This window comes from Corvus cornix, chromosome 3 (assembly GCF_000738735.6).
Source record: "Corvus cornix cornix isolate S_Up_H32 chromosome 3, ASM73873v5, whole genome shotgun sequence".
Lineage (NCBI taxonomy): Eukaryota > Metazoa > Chordata > Aves > Passeriformes > Corvidae > Corvus > Corvus cornix.
The window spans coordinates 96100399-96121521 of NC_047056.1; the positions used below are offsets into that span (position 1 = coordinate 96100399).

At 35.5% G+C, this 21123-nt stretch overlaps 1 protein-coding gene across 1 annotated transcript in view; it reads left to right on the top strand.

The window, feature by feature from the left end:
- Positions 1-21123, top strand: part of SNTG2 (syntrophin gamma 2) — a 190396-nt gene that overhangs the window by 162229 nt on the left and 7044 nt on the right. Inside the window, exons 16-18 of the mRNA XM_039568610.1 lie at positions 282-491; positions 15341-15433; positions 20530-20640. Coding sequence (XP_039424544.1) covers positions 282-491; positions 15341-15433; positions 20530-20640 — 414 coding nt within the window. The remainder of the gene's footprint in view (positions 1-281; positions 492-15340; positions 15434-20529; positions 20641-21123) is intronic.

The window sequence follows — 21123 nt, forward strand, 5'->3', positions numbered from 1 at the left end:
GTACAAACTCATTTTAGATTTTATATGTATTGCTTAGGTGATTTTGACAGTATTTTGGAACTGCAGTAGTAGCTTGGATTGCATGATAGGGGGCAAAGCAAATAAAAAGCAAAGAGAGAATCTGTCTTTGATAAAATTGTTTAACTCCTAGAACATTTCTTCAAGTTAATTGTTGACATAATGCCATAGTATATCCAAGTACCCATCACTTACAGAAGACAGTGTTGCTTCAACTGTGGTTTTGCCAGATGAAGAATCACATACTGAAACATGTCTTTCAGCTCTGGCTTGTTGATGATTGCTGGCTACAAGCAAACTTGTATTTAGGTATTCACCAGGACTTCGATCTTGAAGACCAGAGGCCGTATTGTTTCAGTGTTATGGTTGGACATGGCAAGAGTCATTATTTCAATGTAGAGCTTGGCAGTGAATTGGCAGTGTGGGAGAAATCATTTCAGAGAGCGATTTTCTTGGAAGTTCAACGAACAGGGGTAAGTAGTGAATAATTTAAATCATTTCATCTGTAAAATAAGTATAACGAGTTTAGATTGTTTGTATGCTTAATAATTGCATTGGATTGATGTCCTCCATGACTAAGGATCTGAGTACATTTAATACACAGAAGACTTCTGAAAGGTTCATCATCACATCAATATTTTTCTGTCAATGACTGTATAATAACAGTCAATGAGCATGTTATGACAGATTGATAATTTAAAGTAGTAATTTGTAAGTTCACCTTGATTATGAAAAACAGGAAATTATTACATTTTACCACTGGAAAATTCGTAGGAGTTTATTTAGTCCAACTTGAACATTTTCTTCCAGAAAGCTAATTTTCCTCTCACATAAAGTAAATAGGTTATGTTTTACATCATGGTTCTGTTTTCAAAGAAGAAATATTTTGCTCTTATATTACTGGTGAATTGAGATTGTCCTTGTTAACATTGGAAGAGATTGAAGACAGCATAAAAGTGAAAAGAAGTTTGTAATAGTCTTGAATTCCCAGAATGAAATGGCAGATTATCACTTTCTGCTGGCTAGTAAATCTAGACCCATACTCTCAAGTGAACAGGACGAGTGGTATGGGAGTGTATGGATTGAGACTATAGGCCTTCTTCAATTAAAAATGTATTTACACAATTTAGCACAAATGCAAATTTGATTTGGTATGCTCAGGTTTACTGTGCCCTCTGAACCTCCTAAAGGCATTTGAAATAGTGAGAACACTGGATCACAGCATTGTATTAACATGACTTGCAAGGAGCAGGAGTCCTATCACAGGTGTTGAATCAGCTTGTCTAAATTTACAAATCTCTGGGATTCTAACCAGGTTTCTGGGTTCTAACAAGGTGCTTGCTTAAAACCCTCCATTCGTCTCTTCAGACTGATGAAGGAATAAAAAAAGATTTTCTAACAGTAATGTTCCTAGTCCTGCACTTCTGAGAAGAAATGCAGCTCTTTAGGAAAAAATTGATTCTTCCTGAAAAATTTTGTGCATCAGGGAGGGATTAATAATGCATATTGAGCATGCATAAAGTATTTTCTCACATGAACCCTCCAAGAAATTATGATACAACTGTTTGACCAACCATTCAATCCTCATATTTATTATCCATATAGAAAGCAGATAACATAATTAAAATTAAGTATAACAAGGGTGGAGATTAGCTGGCTCTTTATCTGATTGGATTTCTGAATATTTATTGTTAAATCTCAAAACTTGTTTTTCTTTTATATCCTTATGATCTTAAAATTAAGGAATGATTCTTTGCTTGTGGAATGATCTTTTGTCATTTGAATCAAACAGTCATCTAGACTCATTTCACAAAAAAAGACATTAAATTTCCTGCAGCTGTGGTATAACCTATGTGAAACCTCCAGGAGAGTCTTTCGAATAAAATCCTGATTACAGTGTTCAAGTCTCCGTATGTGTTTTCCTATATCTTAATTTTCTCTCACATGGTTGGATACATCCAAATTTACTGTAAACCACTGTGTCAGTGGAGTTCAGAGTGCTGTGGTCATTCTCCAGCAGTGAAAAGTCTTTTGACTGCACTATTGTATTTCTTCCTTCAAAACATAAATGCTGTTGCGAGTGCCTTTCTTTTCAGAATAATGTCAAGAGCGGCATGAATCAGCTGCAATTTAATATTACATAAAATAGAAAAAGAACTGGTGTTTCAGTATCCAGAAAATTCAAGGTTGTCACTGGTATGCCAGTCTGTAAAAGTTATTCTTTTGGAGAATTTAGGAAATTATTTTTTATTCATAAATGATTGGGCAAAATTCATGGCAGGTGTTGGATTGCATTGTGCCATTTCAGCCATTCTTATTTAAAAGGGGCTCTGTCCTGTTTACTGTTGAGTGTAGTTAGGAGCTTGCCTATAAGTTTTTGTTAACCTTATCCTGTACATACCCTTTGTATTTGGTGTTTCTGCAACTAGAGCAGTATTTCTGAGAAGATTCTGTCCTTATGCAGTTTACAAAAAGAAATGTTAAGTTGCAGTGGCCATTTGAATTTTATCTACCCGTGTTGTGTGATTTTTTTTTTTTTTACATTTCTTCTGAAAATGGTAGCAACAGTAGATGACAGAAAGGATGCAATAAAGCAGGAAGAAACACCCCTCACAATATTGTTCCCCTTCCAGCTATCTTAGAGCCCTATTTCAAGCTGCAATTGTTTACAAAAAGAAGTGTACTGAGAAACTCTGAAATTCAGTGTTCCTGGTGAAATGAATCTATTTACAGACAATGATAACAAGCAAACAGATATTGGATCCATGTGCTAGAAATATATGGGATTTTTTTCCTAGAAGAACTATTGTAGTTGCTGATGGCATAACTTGGCTAGATGGGGGCAATAAAAGTGCAATGGAAGTAAAGCAGAAAGGCAACTGAAAGAGAGAAATGCTGTTAAAAAGTGTTTCCGTGAGTCTGGTAATAAAAGTCAGCATTGCAATGGTGGAAGATAGGCAATGAAAACTTCTCAATCATATATTGAAGTTAAATCATCTCCCACAAATCCCAGCAAGAATGTTTGTCTCACCTGAAACATCCTAAATAGTGCAAGATGAATAAATAATGCTCTTATTAGGTAATTTGTCTTCTGGTTTTGTTTTTTTTCCAAGATATTTATAGTGTAGAAATCTTCAAAAATAAGATGCTAGCACATTTTCCAGAGCTCTTACTAATTCTTTGACCCTTCAGGTTGGTCTTGTCAGTACTACAGGATTTTATTTCACATTTTTTCAATGTTGTCTTTTTTTAATTTCTTAATCAGTATTGTTCCCTTGCCTCAGACTATTTTTTCCAAAGGAAATTATACTGACTTATCTGAGTCCTGGATATGATTATTAAATTAATGCAGAAACATCTCAAAGGGATGATTTGGATCAGTTCTGTTCAACAGGAGGATGGAGGAGAATATTGGAACAGTATGTGGTAGTGGACAGAGGAAAGGGTGACAGTAATACATTTCACTGTCACCTGTAGAAAAATTGGACCAACAGTTTTGTCATCTTGAAACCTTGTACATGTAAGCTTTGTTCCATGGCTGGAAAAGGACAGAAAAGAGGAGTCTGCTTTACAAATGAAAGAATTCTCAGAAAACTGAAAAAAACCATGCAGTGGGAAAGTCATCTACCAGTGTCTCTAAAGTACCTGCAGTTAGTATATAGTGATAAGACATGGTTACATACTCTCCTCACTAGCAATTCTAACACAAAAGAAAGTTTTCCTTTCGTACTTCCAGCTGTGATGAAGATGCTGCAAGTTCTTTCCAATCCTCATACAGCTGAATAACCTACTCAATTGAAACCATTTGCATTGCTTGGACAAAAAATTTGTTTAATATGAGTTACTCCAAGAATTAAAATAGGCTGGATTCCATTCAGTTATAACAGAATAATCAAGAAGTTTTGCTGCCTTGTTATTTTCCATGCTTAAAGGTAAGTACTTCTAGTTAACTTTTTTCCATTTTTTTCTGTGATTCAGTGACTGACATCAACAGAGAAATAAACCCTTGAAATAAAATTATTATATATATTTGTTCAAGTCAGGGATATGAATGTATAGAGAAATGTTAGCAGTACAATTCATGTTCCTGGAATGATACAGGGTCCTCATGTGACAAATATACACTACAAATAAAGTAAAAGTAAACAAAGCAAAAAACCAAAGTAAACAAATTAAGATTTATGAATGTTGCAAATTATTTCACTTAACACTATTGGAAATCCAAAACCATTTTATAATGAACATAAATTTATGATGCAATTATCCTCTGTTTTCCCTCTTCTTAAATCAGTTAACATAAATTCCATATTCTGTGGATGCTTTATATTTTGTATGCATTTTTAACATGTCTTTATTTTCCTAGAACTTAACACCAAATAATTCTATAGTAAGATTCTTGATGCTGAATATGTGACTCAGAATCATTGTGACTCAGAATTGCTCTCAGACAGCTTATGTCTGTTCGTGGATAAAGCAAAAATAATTATTGAGAGTAATTGTGCATGCAGACCTGGAGCTTCATTTCTATAGGATTCCCACATTAAACTTTTAATTTTCTTTCTGCAAATATTGTGCTGCTAAAACACCGTGATTAAAATTCCTAAAAATTTAAGTAATAGATAAGTGCAATTAATAATTTTGTTTTGTTTTATAAGCAACAACTATTTGCTTTTACATATTAGTTACTCCAGCCAGTCGCTGTTTTCATCTGTGAACTTGAGTCTTCCATGCTTAAAAAAGATGACAGACATGAGAGTGACACACCTTACATGATGCTTAGTTCATCATCTTCCTGTTTTCCACTTTAACATTTCCCCCCTATACACTGTGTGTTCTTCAGGCTGATCTGTATGAAATGCATAAGGAATCTGCAATCGTGTTATTGATGATTAAAACTAACCAACCAACCAAAAAATCACATAACTGTTTTGAAGAAGTGGTTAACTCAATAACCTTTCCTCAGCTTTACATGTCTTTCCCTTTTTGCTTATTGGACTATTTTTCATTAAGTGTCTGGTCCTGGCTACTTTTTGCTATCTTCTATCCATCTTTTTAATTTCCATGTAATATCTTGTCATAGATTTTGCTCGTTCATCAGTTTGAATTAATTTCTAGCCTATTAATAAAATTTTCATCTGAGAAGGATGAAGTTGCTTTCCATGAAACATATATTGTTTATTGTACAAATCCTTTCAGAATACTGTTGGCAGGTTTTGATTTTCACCTCTTGTTTTTCTAGTAAAGATTTATGGCTTTAAAGTTTTCTTTATAAAACTTGTCCATGTAATGCTTTCCCTCTCATCTTCTTTCACAGCTCAGGAAATAATCTATGCAACCTCCTCATTACAACTGCTTGCTGTTTTTTCTGGACTGTTACTTAATTTTAGATGCACACCTCTATTAAAAATCTTCCAAAAGGGTTCACTACAACTAATTTGACACATACAGAAGTGAATAAGTTCTTTCTAACTTACCTCAATAACCTTTCAAGGAAACCAGTATTTTTTCTCATAATTTCCTTTTAAAAGTATTCAGTTGACTTTATTGTATAAAATATCAGTGTAATAGTGACTGTATGCATATGTGCTACTTACTAACCAGTCACAAGCAATAAGTGGTTTATAACATGAGAAGCAATGTTTATTATTAAATCACCTACTTGCTGCTTTGGTGTGTAAAATCACATAATGATGAAAGATCAAAAAGAAAAAGCTACACAAAATTGCACTGGCATTTTAAGACTTCATGTTTTCACCAAATTAAATGAATAAATAGCTCCCGTATCTTGAGCACCTCCAGAAAGAGCCAAAATTAATTTATGTGCTTGGGCATTTATTCTTTGTCCACCAGAGATAACTATAAATTCCTCATGATTTCAAAATTACAAGCCAGACGAAGAAAATCCCTTACATAAAAGTTCAAATGACTTCTAAATATATTATTTTTAAAAACTGAACTTCAATGCATATTTTAGCAACATGCCTTTATATTTGCTTAAAGTTGAGCGCTCAACAAGCCACTAAGAATGTAAAGGGATGTGTTCAGGTCAGGGATATGTATTCCTTTCATTTCCTTGGGGGCCAACCTGCATGGAAGTGTAGAATTAGCCCCATCTCAAACTATTTTTTAGCGTGAAAGGTACAAGTTCAGTTGAAGATTTTGGTTTTAGAGAAGACTGAAGGGTTTGTGATACTCATATCTGGACAGCCTACAAGAAGTTCATTTCCTGTGTCTTCTTCCTGCAACATTACACAAAACGTGTTTTCTAGTCATTCTTTAGTGGCATTTTTAATTGATCTTACTACAACTCAAGCGAGATAGAATCAGAATGGATCTTAGAGACTGTGCCCCCACTGGAACTTGGTCAGAGATTAATTATCTTTCCACTTATCTATCACAGCTTACCTAACTCTTTCAACTACCTGATTCCCGAGATGCTCAGAACTTTGGCTGTCTCAGTAAGTCTGCCATCAAAACAAACACAGTGTTTAATTCCCATCTTTGGGAATTAAATGGTGGTGTAGAAATAGTAGTCTGAATCACCCTTGGAGACTGAGCCAAAAGAGGTCCTCTTAAATAAAACCTAGCAGAAATTAGGCAATCAGAATAGGAAGTAATTGTCTTTTCTGGTTTATGATTCTATTAATTCTTCATGGTGAACTGAGAGATTGAGTAAAACGTGATTGGTTGATCACAGTGTAAGCCTTGTGAGCTGCAAATAATATATTGAAATTGCAAAAATATTAAATAGAGTTAGCAGTGCTATCTCTTTTTTTAATTCTGTGATGATTGCAAAGCATATATGAAACAGAGTTATGTGTAGGAGTCCTTTTAAGAGTGGAAATGCCACCATATGCTAATTTCAGAACTAATTTCTGAGACAAACATTTAAGCAAAGGAAATATTCTCCTTACATTCAGGTGAGATATTAAATAGCATTTAGATTAGGTTAGATTTATAGCATCATTAAAAAGATACTCACCAGTTTGTTACAAGAAACATTCAGTTTAATTACACAATTAAGTTTTAGATTGTTTTCATTATGAACAGAAAGCTTATTACAATTCTAATTTAACTGGTCACCTTTAGAAATGGTGTTAGATTCTAATTCATTTTCACACTGATGCAAAAAACCCACCATTCTCTAACACAAAGAAAGGTTCTGAGAACCATACAAATTAATAGTAAATACATTTTTAATAATTAATAATAATTCAACAATTCACATAAAAGATGAAAATCAAGTGATGCATTTATTAGAATTTTTAAAACAGTGAGAGAATGTACCAATTTGCAAGGCTATTGAACTCCAACTTGTTTCTGTATCCTTTATTTTAAACCTGATTAATATAAAATGCTGACCATTATTTCTAAAAATAGAAGATATTCTTAAAATTGCATTTATTTATATTGAAAGAGTACATCTAAATATATTATATATATTACATATATTTATTTTTAAATCCAAATATCTAGATAAAAATTATGTCACGGGAATCTAGTTTTGTTACTATTTTCCAGAGGGTCTCATAGACTTGAATCAGGAAGAAACCACAAGAGAGCCGGTGAGGGACTTTTTCAAGAGCACATAGTGATAGAACAAGTGGGAATGGCTTTAAATTGAAAGAGTGTGGGTTTAGATTACATGTTAGGAATAAATTCTATACATGGAAGGTGTTGAGGCACTGAACAGGTTGCCCAGAGAAGCTGTGGATGCCTCATCCCTGAAGGAGTTCAAGACCAGGTTGGACGGGGCTCTGAGCACCCCGGTCTAGTGGAAGGTGTCCCTGCAATAGGCCCGCTCTGGAACCCTTTCAACCCAAACCATTCAGTGATTCTTTTAAATCTGTCAAGAATTTACTGTCAATAATTTACTGTCATGGAATTTCAAATTTATAGAGTAATATTACCTTAGAAATTTGATGCTGGATTTTGTTTTTAATTTTGGTGTTCCTTATTATTCTCCACCCACGATTTATAAGAATCAGGCAGAGAAACTAAGTCCCAGTCAAAGCATCATTTATTCAGAACTTAATTTTGTACTCAGGAATGTCTCTTGATATTTCTGATTAAATTCCCTTTTCAACTGTGACATTCTAGAATTTATAGATCACCAGAGATGAAAAATATGTATTATTATGTAATAATAAACTGTATCAAAATTAAGTTGTTGTCTTTGCTGAAGTAAGACAGTAGAGTTCTACTGGTTCTACTAAAACAAGCGGTTTTAGTAAACAGCTTGATTACTGTGATTGCCACTGGGAATCTGCCTCAGTTATGTGAAAATATGCTTGGGACAATCTACATGTAGGAAACTCTTAACATTTAAGTCACTGTTGATTCTTGCTTTTCTTTGTGGAAAAATTAGTTGCTGCAAAATGATGTAGCCATTGCTCAGACACAGAGATGAGGAAGCACAATCTCTTCCTGACATAAGCCAAGCCTAAAGAACACGATTTGAATTTTCCCTGCTAGAAGATAATAATTTCTAAGCTGCTGCCCTTAGATTTTGTCCTACTGCGTCCATTTTTCTCACTGCCTTTTCCTACAAACAATTTAAGCCATTGTCTGCCTGTTCAGCAGAGGGGGTAGCAAGTCTTCTCTTCTGTCAGATTTGCTTTAGCTAGAGGTTCATATTACAGAGAGAATGCCATGGCCAAAAGTAGGCATCCAGCTCTGCACTATCTGTTTTGCCAAGGAATAGCTGAACCTACAAGTTCACCTCCATCTTCCTATAGGAACACAACTCGCTGTAGAGTAAAATTCACTTGATCCCATATATACATGTAACCCTAATATCTGCATGTTGGTTTAATGCCTAATATCAGTGATGCTGAGGGTTTCTGAAAAGACAGTCTGTCCAATGAGAGCTCTACTAAGCAAAGCATTTGTGCAGTTAGCTGTTATAATGTCATGAGCATTACAAATTAACAATTATTAATAGATCAGATAGTTATTTCAGTAGATGACCTAAAGGCAAAAGTTTCAAGTCTAGCAGTATCCTGAGAAGACCAGCTTTTAAAACATGGATGTATTAAACTTAGGAATTATTTTGTAAAGCCCCGAGCTAGTCCCACTTCTACTGAAATAAATAGAAGCTTTTTTTGAAATTCAGTGAAAATATAATGAGCCATCATTTGAGTCCTTTGAAAAATCTTACTTTAGTGCCAGAGTGTCTCTTGCATACAGATATACTGAACCACAAATGTGCACAAATGTTTAAAAAAACCAACTATGATGTCTTCTTGAAATCACCAGATTACAGTACCATCTTTTATATGAGAATGCACTTTTATACTAATGCCAGCAAAGCATGTGAAAAAAGAGTCATTTTAGGATATTAAGATGTAATTCCTTTGGCTGCAGCAACAGCAGACTTTGAAGGAATATACAACATTTTTAAACAGATCTGTTTTTTTCAATGAAGTAGTTTTATTTGTATCTATCCATAATTATCAAAGTTCTGTAACCTTTTAATTTTGACATGACGAATTCCTTAAAGGTATGGGAAAATGAGTGGATCTGCCACAGTTTTTTAAGTAAAGATGGTATTCATTTGATCACTCTCACTGAAATTATTTCACTGATCCTTTTTTACTGATGTCTGGAAGAGGAGTACACCTGAGCTTTGGGAGTCTGTTCTAGATGAAATTTCTTAAAACTCTTATGCTTTAGATGAATGATGGGTTTTATTGTTGTTTCATTTTCTCATATATAATCTGAATTCAGAGTGACAATGCTTTCGGTTTACTTTATAAACATGTTCTGAAAGTTTTGCTCTTAAAAAAAGATTATGTATAAAATATTTTACTGTAAAATAACAGTGTTTTTTAAATATGAGAAAGCCAAAGCATCTGCATTTTTAATTCAATGATTTTGCAGTTTCAAAGAGTTAAAAAAGCATTTCTGTTTAGCACAAGTAATTCTGTGCAAAAATACTCTTGGAAGTTTTGCTGTGTTCAGAACTAAGGGGTTTAATTTTGCCTCCTAGTACTCTCTCTATATGTGGGCTGATATCTATTTCTCAATACAACTGTAATAACTCTGGTTACTCTTCATTTTCACATCCTGCTTGCATTTTTTTAATGCTAAAAGTGGACTTTTCATAAAGACTTTTTTTTGACAGATCTGGTCCCATATTAAGGCTTTTACCAAACTCTATATTTTTGTAAATACATTGGATGCATTAAGATACCTTACTCCTGTCAGAAGCTTGTAAAAAGCTGCTGTATAAAGTCTTAATGCAAGAATTTGTGTTCCAAACTATCTGCTGTTGGTATGATTTTATCCCTCCCTGTCACTGTATCTTGAATGCTGGTGTGCATTATTTTATTTCTAATGCAGAATAAAATAACACATCATTTAGGTCCTTCTCTCTTTCAGGCATTTAAGTTCCTCTGACAAATACTATAAAATTTCTCCCAGTTTTTGCTGACACTGACAGAAAAACAAAACAAAAAAAAATTAAATGTAACATGGGGAGGGATTTGGTCTCAGAAATAAAAAGAAACAAGTAGAAGCAATATTTGGAGGATGCTAAAATTTTATCAGTTCAAATTGGCAATGCTAGAGTTTTCTACTCCAAAAATACATTCTTTGGATTCATAGCATAATTTGATGTTAATGTAAATACTTTTTCTAAGAAAAGGCAAATTTTTGAAAATATTTTAGCATTTTTTACATTGATGGCATATTATTTCCAGACAGAGGCATAGCACATACTTTAGCTTAAAGGGAGTAAGTGAATACAATATGCAATATGTGTACTGTATGGATATGGCTATTGCCTAAATGCTGTGATGTCTGGTTATAATTTATCTTTAGAAAGTGTGTGTTAAATTCTATATCATGAGTATAGTGAGACATAATGTCTGTGTTCCCATTTATATGTAATAAAGCTTTACAGCCCATCTTAGAGTAAATGTATATCTACATCTATAAAGTAGTTAACAGCATAGCAGGGAGAATATGTAGTTCAAGCAGGAAAGCGTAAATGTATTACCAACTTCCCAATTGCTTCTTGGAAAATAAACAAGCAAAATCATTTGCATGCCCAATTTGTATTCACTTAGACTAGAAAATAGGTATTATTTCTGTATTTTGGCTGATTTAAAACACTACAATTCCTGCTCAGTAGAACATATCTGAGTCCAATAGTAATGAATATATTGCATATTGGTGCTGTAGTTAAAGCAAAATGAGGAGTTTCCTTCATGCAAGACAATAATTAACTGCAAAGTAGTCAATCATCAGCTGAATTTTTGAAACTGTAAATCTTATGAGACATTAGGAGCAACAGCATGAGAGTTGTAAAAGTAATATCATTTAAAATGAATGTACACAATGTCATTTTTCTGTGTTGCACTTAGATGAGCAACATCAGTGAGTCTCACTTGGTCCTTAGAAAACTTATTTGCCATGAAAACTTAGGAAAAGGAGTACTGACTGAAAAGGTTGGTGCCCTGATTCTTAAAGAAATATGTTAAATGGTACTTTACTAAGAATCTTTGTTGATGATCTCAGAATGTGCTATTTCAACTGACAGTTATTGTTATTAATCTTGATTTTAAAGAATTTTACTGCAAAACAAAAGCAAATTGGACCCCTATTTCTTGGACAGAATACAATCCCACATCAGAGTAACATTAAGGACTCTATGTCTTCAAAAAAGAATCCAGAGGTACTACATTGGATGCCTGTGGCAGAACTTGGGCAAATTTAAGCCTTCCAGCTAAAGCATTGCAATAAACTCATATTCCAGTAACAACAAAAGTCTGTTGCAAAAAGTCCAGTGCTTATCATGATTTATTTAGAAGCATTTGGACTGCCCAGTCCCAGAAGAAGCCAATTGTACTTACCAGTTGTAGAAACCAATTGTAGCTTTAGCCTACATGGAAGACGCACATGTGTGGAGAAATCAGAAGGTCTCCCTCTGATCTGGAGGGTCTGCATGCTTCCTTCTGCCATTGTACTATAGCTTAATGTGGACAAGGACCCCTACACAGAGAAGGAACCTGAAGGAGAGGAGGGTTCATCCTTATCCTTGCCTTTCCTTCCCCAGACATCTATGTCTGGGCTGCGGTGGTGCTTGCTACTCACCCAGTCTTTGTACTTCAGCCTCATCACAGGCCAGTGACTACACATGAAGTGGTCCCTCTTTCTGTTTGTCCCTCAGGCTTTGTCTCTTACAGATATCTGAGGTATATTTGTGCCGTCCTCTCTGAGTGGAAATAAGTAAGTCCCAGTTGTTGTCTTTTCCTATGCATTCATTTTCCAGTTTTAGCATTTACTCACCTCTTGTCTTGGATACCTAACACCTATTAACCAAGTTCAAAGGCCTTCTTGTTGTCTTAGCTGAGCTGTTTACAAACACATTCCCTCCCCTGAGAGAAAGAGTCATGGTAACTCATAATCATAATAGTTGGGTTTGGAATTAATTGGCCTCTCATTGATCATATTTGTTAGAGAGAATCCTACATTAATCTTTGTTTTAGAGTACTGAAGCAAACTGCCCCTTGTCCTTGCCCTTTTGTAAAACTGATGAAAAAGTCCTGTGAGATCATCGAGTCCAACCAGACTGATCAGCACCCTGTTAACTAGACCATGGCACTAAGTGCTATGCCCAGTTGTTTCTTGACCACCAAATACAGTTCAAAGCTGAATTACTTCTGGGAAATCTCTGTCTATGGGAAAGAGAGTGAGAGTGTATGTGTAGTCATTGTAACTATTAAGCCCTCTCAGGGTCTTGGAGGACAGATGTCAGTGCCAGAGACAGACAAGTGTAATGCTTCTGACCAGTGTCAGGAGGACTGTCTGAGGTATTCTGTCATAAAGGAGTCAGAAATACTGTTCTTTTGCTATTTGAACAGAGATATTATCAACGTAATGATCTTTTCATGAGTTAAAAGTATATGCTTGGAGATACTGATACCTGAACAATTCCACAGGTAGAAGTTCTGTAATTGTCTTTTATTACAAATATAAGATTCTATGGATCATTACATTGCTCAGAAAACATTAGATGATTGATCTAGGTCATATACTACAATTTTCTTAGTTACTGCAGTGTGAGGCCTATTCTTCTCTCTGTTGTTTAAACTGTGACTTAGCAAGCTGGCTAATATGGAGTGGGGTTTTTTCATTTTTTGGGGGTTTTTGGCTTTTTTTTTTTCCAAAATACACTTAAAGACAGCTGAACCTAGACCTCTGACGTTAAGTTTCCATGTAAACAATTATTGTAGATTGCCAAGGGTGATCGCAACTGCAAGTGTATGGGAAGTTTATTCCAAAGGCAAAAATGGAAAGGAATAATGCCCTGTCCTAGTGTTAATGAGTAGAGATGGGGGTCCTTTACCACAGAGCTTTCTGAGAACCTGTTCAAAGTAACTGAGGAGATGCCATGAGCAGGCTTTTAAATTTATACAAAAAATACAAACTAATTCTGTTGTAAAGAAAACTCTGTGAGCGTGTTTTGTAAGTACAAACCACGTATCTATTTGAAGTAACTGAAAATGAAGCATATTATGTTTGTCTCTAGTATTTATGAATAATTTCCAAACTGGTTCCATTATTTCCTAATATTGAATATTTGTAAAGTACTCCAAGCTAATTATTTGTGAATAGTTCATTTTAGTATTCACCATTTGTGGCTGAGCAATTATATGCTTACCCATTAGGGGAATCTAATTTTTATCAATTTTAAAAATTGCTTTGCTGAGTCAGAGCTCAACTAGTATAACCTTTTTAATTGGAAAATAATGGAGAATAAGTTATGACTGGGGCTTAATGCCACCTTTTAATTACTGAATGAAATATAAGGATATCTAAATGTCATTCTAATTGAAAATCAATCACTGCAATCTTTTTAAATGACAAATAATATGATCTTTGAACACCAATGAGCAAATTAATTTATTCAGAAATATTATACATCTCCATTATTGTGGAGAAGATTATAATACTAATTTGCACTTATGAATTGATATCACTCCTAGCCCTTTCAAAATCCTTTTAAAATGTCGTAACTGTAATTCAGAAATGCTTGTTTTAGTATAACTAACTATTTTTATTAATACTGGAGTAAGGAAACCTTTACAATCATGCTGAAGTTTTAGATTATACAAAAAATCTTTAAAAAACAATTAAAATAGCAGTTTTAATCTTAAGCAAGTTTATTAATGCTTTCAGTCTCTCCTCTACAGCATTCTTGTGTTTAAAAGTTGTATTTTTAATTAAAGGAAACTATCCAGATATAAACCTTTTGTGTAAACAAATGTCTAAGCATGAGGCAACATTGAGGTTTATGATGTATCAATGAGAGTGAAGCAATGCTTCCTTGGAAAAAACAAAAAAAAATCAAAATTTCTTAAGGCACAAAGGTATAATCTTATAAATGGCTGGTAAGGTGTGGCAAGGAAAGCCTGGAAACAGGATCTGATCTCTACTCATGCTGAAGGCAATGGGCTTTTTGCTATTAACTGTTTATCCATGGTGAATGCCATGGGGCTGTTTCATATTACAGCAAATCTTGTTCATGTCTTTTCAGAACCTGTCATATACCTGAGTTAGTGAGTCTTAAAAATGCCTGGAAAGAGTTAATTGACTTTTTACTGTAAATCTTATTCAGAAGTTTAAACAGAACTGCTGCATTTTGTTAATAAAACAGACGTTTTTCCTTTCTAATATGAAAGGTTATCATGGAATTGGTATATAGATTGCAGTGTCTAGCAAGTATCAGTGCTAAGACGTGATAGCTATTAGATCTTACTATTAAATTACATTAACTAACATTAACATAGTGCTGTGCTGGCATGTCACCAGACCCAAATGAAAAAATGTTGTAAAACAGAAGGATTCTCTACACAGTTTAAATCAGATGGAGAGGTCAAGCAGACAGAATGCTTTTTCATAATTAGATTGCAATGACTGAACATTTAGGCACTGTTGGCTGCACATTTGCTGGAAGTGATATCAGAAGTCATTTATAGCTCAGGTCTAAGCAGGCTTAAAAAGTATAGAGTAGTCAGGTTTGGTTTTGTTTGTTCTGGGTTGCATTTTGCAAGGGTTGGTTTTCATGAACATATTTATTTTGTAGAAGAGTGACTTGAAATATAAAAGAGCTCCAGTTAATGTCTAGTTGACAGATGTGATAAGGATTTACAGTCAGAAGTTTTTGATCATTTTCAAACATAGTAATATAAAGCAGTACCAGTGCTGTCAGTTGAATGTCTTCCCACCCAAAACCACCTGCATAAAATATTATTTTAATAAGATTATTTACAGTGATGGTTGTCCTCTCAAAAATCATACCTTTTTTTTTCAGTCTAAAACATATATGTGCAGTTGGCAAGGGGATACCCTGTGTTTCACAGTCGACTTTGCTCTAGGATTTACCTGTTTTGACAGTAAAACAAAGGTAAGAGTAAAAGAAGAGGAAAACATAACTCTGTATTGTTTTACAGTTATTGAAGTTATCATTTATTGCATTTTTTTCATGTTTATGCCCAGTGTTTATTCTTCCAATGTACTGTAATATTTATTTATTTAGCCCTACTGAAATGTAGTCAATTTGGGACTTGAAAGGGGCAATTACAGTTGTATAGCATGTAAAGATACATTTTGGAGAAAGATACAAAAAAAGTAACTTCCTTTTCAAGTAATAAAAGCAAAGGAAAGTTATATTTAGCAGAGAACTTGGTTTGTTATAATGAAAAAACTTCAAGATTTGTAAAAGATTACAAGTCATGAAAAAAAATGAAATGTCACCTGATTCTATTTGTTTTGAAGCTACAGATATAAAATAGGATTAATTATTCTTCCATCATAAGAAATTTAGGTCATGTCTGAAATAAACAGAATAAGGGCAAATGTTTTTCAAAGTCAGAATCTATAAGATTACATAGACATGTCTTGCAAAACAGTGGCTATATAGAAAGTGCCTACAGGGAATGGTTAATGATACATGCCAACTTCCAAGCCCTGTCTATAATGCTATTATTTTCTATATAATTTAGTGGTTTTATAATGCATATTATTCTAAGTGAATTTTAATATTTGTTTGACAGTAGAAGCAAACATATATACAAAAAATGTTCCTGCATTAATAGAACTGTGCAGTAGAAGGTCTGTCTTCTCAAATATATTTTAAAAATTCAGTCAGTCATTCTAAGTGAAGAGGAAACACAATGCATTTGGAAATACTGATGCAGGATCTAGCTTTTGCATGTTGGCATTTTGTGGGTTTGGGGCCAAAATGCCCCAAAATTTCAAATCTATTGAAATTTTTGTGCAGAGAAATAATGACCAAGATTGCATGAAAATTTAGACTAATTAAATTAAATTGTGCTATCCCACAAAGCAATATAAAATTTCAGGAAATACTTTTGTATACCCTTCTCTGACTGAGGTGATACTACATTCTGGAATCCTGCTTCTTGCATAATTTGCATGTAACCACAAATTAACTGTAGGAAGTAATCTCTCTAGCCTATAGAAAGGGTTTCTTTTAAGTGTGAAGACTGCATGTACTCCTACCTTTAAAATTATAAACTTACTCTATTAATAGGACTTTGTGTCACAGTGCCTACATTCAGAATTGATGACGAGGAGGATTTAGATGAATCTTTGTTGCTTACCTGAGGAGAAACACAGAATACCAGCAGATAGACTTATTCCATTGCTAAACGGTAAAAATTCTGGAGAGCTCACGTACATTAATTCTTCATCTATGTGAGAGATGGAGATGTTCTCTGCATCCTCAAGCCAGAGTGAGGCAATAATGGGTGACTTCTGCAGTTCATCTTCCTTCCCATAATTGTCACCTGGAGTTCACTGTGTTTTCCCCTATGCATAGCTATTTCAGAATATTTTCTACCAATGCAAAAAAGATTCTTTAAGTGGTCAAGCAATTAACAGTTCATTAGGGACATAGCAATTTTACTGAAAAATCTATTTTTTCTTGGACTTAATGAAAAAATTAAGGTCTTCTGTTGATGCAAAGAATGCTCTTGCACCCCAGCAGGTATTCAAAGAGGATTATTAAAATAAAGGCCAGTCTCCCATCTGCTCTATGACTCAAAATCTCAGTCTCAAATTTTGGGCAACCAGCTCATGTACTCATTGAAAAACATTCTTTTTTACACTTGAAAAACAGTTTTTAAAGGGCCTTCTTATTACAAATTCTGAAATAAAAAGCACAAGAACTTTTGCTTTGGAGTGTGGGGGGTTGACCTGGCTTCCTCCTGAGCTGGGCAAATGAGAGGAAATACAACAAAAGGCTCGCAGGTCAAGATAAAGGCAGGAGGACATCACTCAGCAGTGACCATCATGGGCAAAACAGACTCCACTTGGGCAAATTAGTTTAATTTATTGCCAATCCAATCAAATGAGAGTATGCTAATGAGAAATAAAAACCAGATCTTAAAACACCTTCCCCCCACCCGTCTCTGCTTCCCAATTTTCTCTACCTGCTCCTCTCCAGCAGCACAGGCACATTGGGAATGGGGGCTGTGGTCAGTTCACCACACATTGTCTCCGCCACTCCTTCCTCCTCAGAAGAGCTCACACTCTTCTGTTCCAGTGTGGAGTCCCTCCCACAGGACACAGCCCTCCAGAATCCAACGAATCCTTCCCATGGGCTGCAGCTCTTCATGATCTGCTCCAGCCAGGGTCCTTCCCGCCAGGTGCAGTCCTTCAGGAACAGCACCTCCTCCCCATTCTTCACTGACCATGTTTCTGCAGGGTTGTTTCTCTCCCATATTCTGACTTGTCTCTCCAGCACAAGAAAGATGTCTTTTAAAGAACTTTTCTAGAACAGTTTCTTTTCCTGCATGTTCTATTCCAGGCTCTTGATGGGCTTAACTCATTCAATCTTTTTGGGCCCATCACTGAGATACTTCTGTAGCCTGCATCTACTTTATATCTCATTGTAGAGATTCTTTTTTATCTTGTCGGCTTGGTTGGTTCATCTTCCCCATCCTGTGCCTCCAGCCGCTCCTCCAGTATAAAGGGATCCCAAAGTGCATTTTCTTCCACCTTCCAGTGCTATCTACTTCTCATCTTTCCCAGTCGGTGTCAACTGTTGAGAGAGATGATGACTCCGGCAGTGTTTATTATTACTAAATTGTTCCTAAGTTCTTGATTCATCTCCACCTTAGGAGTTATATTACATAGCAAACATTCATCTATCCTGTTTAGAGCCAAACTTGTTTAAGCTTTGAACACTTTTCAGGTGGTCTAATTAGGCCCTCTGGAGCCAGTTAAAATCTGTTTGTGAATGTAAAGCTTAAGCACCATCACAGTGCTGTAGCATAGTTCAGTTTTTCTTCATCTGTTATGTCTCTCTAAGAAGTTGGTGACATTTATGTCTGCAGGGAACCAGGAGATATTTTTTATTTATAGGACATTAAACTATGAGTAGGGTTCCGAATACCACTGGTAGCGCAGGTCTACTTAAAAAAAATATTTTGAAGAGAGGCATGTTGGAAAATGGAACACAGCAAACTTTTTTCCATGTGTGCTTTTGAAATAACCTTCCAAATATTTAAATTGTGTTTCCTCAGCAGTGTCTGGGGACTGAATCACATTTCAACATGTGCAGAGAATTTTCATTAAGATTATAGGCATTAAAGGAAACATCAGCAGGAAGTCCAGGTGCAAGTTGTTACCTTGTGGGTTTTTTTAATTACACATTTTCAGGTGATCAATAGAAAATATTCAGATAAATACAGAAAATTATCTTGATTTCAAAAATAATTGCCCAATTTTTGTTTTTACAAAGTATCTACATAAATATTAAAGCATATCTGTCAATCTAGAATCTGCCAACGCTAGTAAGATGCCATGCATAAACCTGTGGGAGACCAGGAAGCTTAAAATCCTTATATAGTTTACAAACCATTATGTAATGTAGAACTGTCGTGGTTTGACACAGGCCCAACACCAGGCACCCACGAGAGTCACTTGCTCACCCTCCTGTGCCACAGCTGGGCAGAGGAGAGAAAGAAAAAAATGGAAATTGAGGAAGGCTTCATGAGTTGAGATAAGGACTGGGAGAAACACTTCAAGGGCAAAACAGGCTTAACTTAAAGTTACAAAGTTAATTGATTCCTAACAGAATCAGAGGATATTGAGAATAACCCTTTAAAATAAGCCCTTACAACACCTTTTCCCCCTAGCCCCTCCCTCCTTCCCACCGACAGCGCAGGGAGACAGGGCATGGGGGTTTGGTCAGTCCATCACCGAGATTCTCTTCCACTGCTCTGGGAGAGGAGTCTTTCCCTGTGAGGCCATGGGGTCCCTCCCATGGGAGACAGTTCTCCTGAACTTCCCCGGTATGGGTCCACTCTCACGAGCAGCAGCCCCACCACACCTGCTGAAACGTGAGTCCCTCCCACGGGCAAACAGTCCTCTCAAAACTGCTGCGCCGTGGCTCTCTCTTTCCAGAGGGTGCAGTCCTCCAAGGACAGGCTGCTCCCGCCTGGAAGCAAGGGCCCTCTCTCTCCACTGGCTCTTCCACTGGATCACAGCCTCCTCTGGGAATCCACCGGCTCCAACACGGGCACCTCCCCCACGGGCTGCAGGTGGATCTCTGCATCCCCCGTGGATCCATGGGCTGCAGGGGCACAGTTGCTTCACCATGGTCTGCACCACGGCCTGCAGAGGAACCTCGGCTCCAGCACCTGGAGCACCTCCTGCCCCTCCTTCTCCACTGACCTTGGTGTCTCCATGTTGTTTCCCTCACATGTTCTCACCTCCTCTTCTCTGACTAGAACAAAAACTGTGTGACTTTGTTTTAATTTTGTTTTAATTTTCTTCATAAATATGTCATCCCAGAGGCATTACCAGCCTCTCTCATTGGCCCAGTTTTGGCTAGCAGCATGTCTGTCTTCAGAGTCATCAGGGATTGGCTCTGCTGGACATGGTGGAAGCTTCCAGGAGCTTCTAACAGGAGCCACCTCTGCAGCCCCCTGCTACCAAAAACCAGGCCATGCAATTCATGTACAAGAACACATTTTGTGGTTTCTGAGACTACATTCAATAATAGTATTTTTGCATTTCTATAGCTCATTTGAGAATTTCAAACCACGTTTCACACATCAGTAAGTTCAGCTTTGCAATATCTGTGTAAGTCACAATTATCTACATTATGCAAATGAGCCAGCTGAAATATAAAAGATCAAGATATGGCATGGAATTGTGTTCATACTGAAACTGATACAAATATCCTCATGGGTCTTTATGGAATTAAGCTTTATGCCATCTTTATGTTATGTAGGCAATTGAAACATTTATATTTTAGAGAATTTCTAAATAATTAGTGAATATTAATATTGCCTCTTTTGCTTTCACAAAGGGTACAAAAATGTTAATTTTAATTGCTCTGCAAAGAGCCTGTTATCATGCACTGCATTACTGCCCTAGTGCTTTATTTTAGACAAACATTGATTGTCATTCTATAGTTCTAGGTAAAAACATATAACAGAGTCCTTAATCAAATTTCTTTTTCTTTAGAATGTTCTGTGGAGATTTAAATTCTCTCAGCTCAAAGGCTCATCAGATGATGGGAAAACAAGAGTAAAGCTGCTTTTTCAAAATCTAGACACCAAACAAATTGAGACAAAGGTAAGCAACATCTTCTTCTTCAATTTAGTTAAACATGAAATAAAATTGCCGTCAAGGCATTGGAAATCCCATTTTCTACTGGGCATACATATGGTTAGCACATCGCAGTTTATCCTTTTTTGCCCGTTCTTCAGAAACTTCACAATAAACAGAAGTAATGTAATACCCATAGATTTATTACACTATTTCTACAAGCCTGTTATTAAGTTGTGTTATGATGGTATTTTACTCTTTCAGAAAGATCATTTCTGTGACGTTATTCTGTCAACCTGTAGTAGATATAATGTCTAAAAACTGCATTTTAAAGAAATATGGTAAAAATAAAACTATATAAATGTTAAGTACATTTTTAAGCTGCTATATAAGTGGACTTAAATTTTTAAACACATAAATGGTTACAGTTCCCTAAAAAAATGTGTAACATTTATTAGCTTAAAATGAGAATATTCTTGCAAAAGGCCAAGCAGTTGCTGAAATTTATTG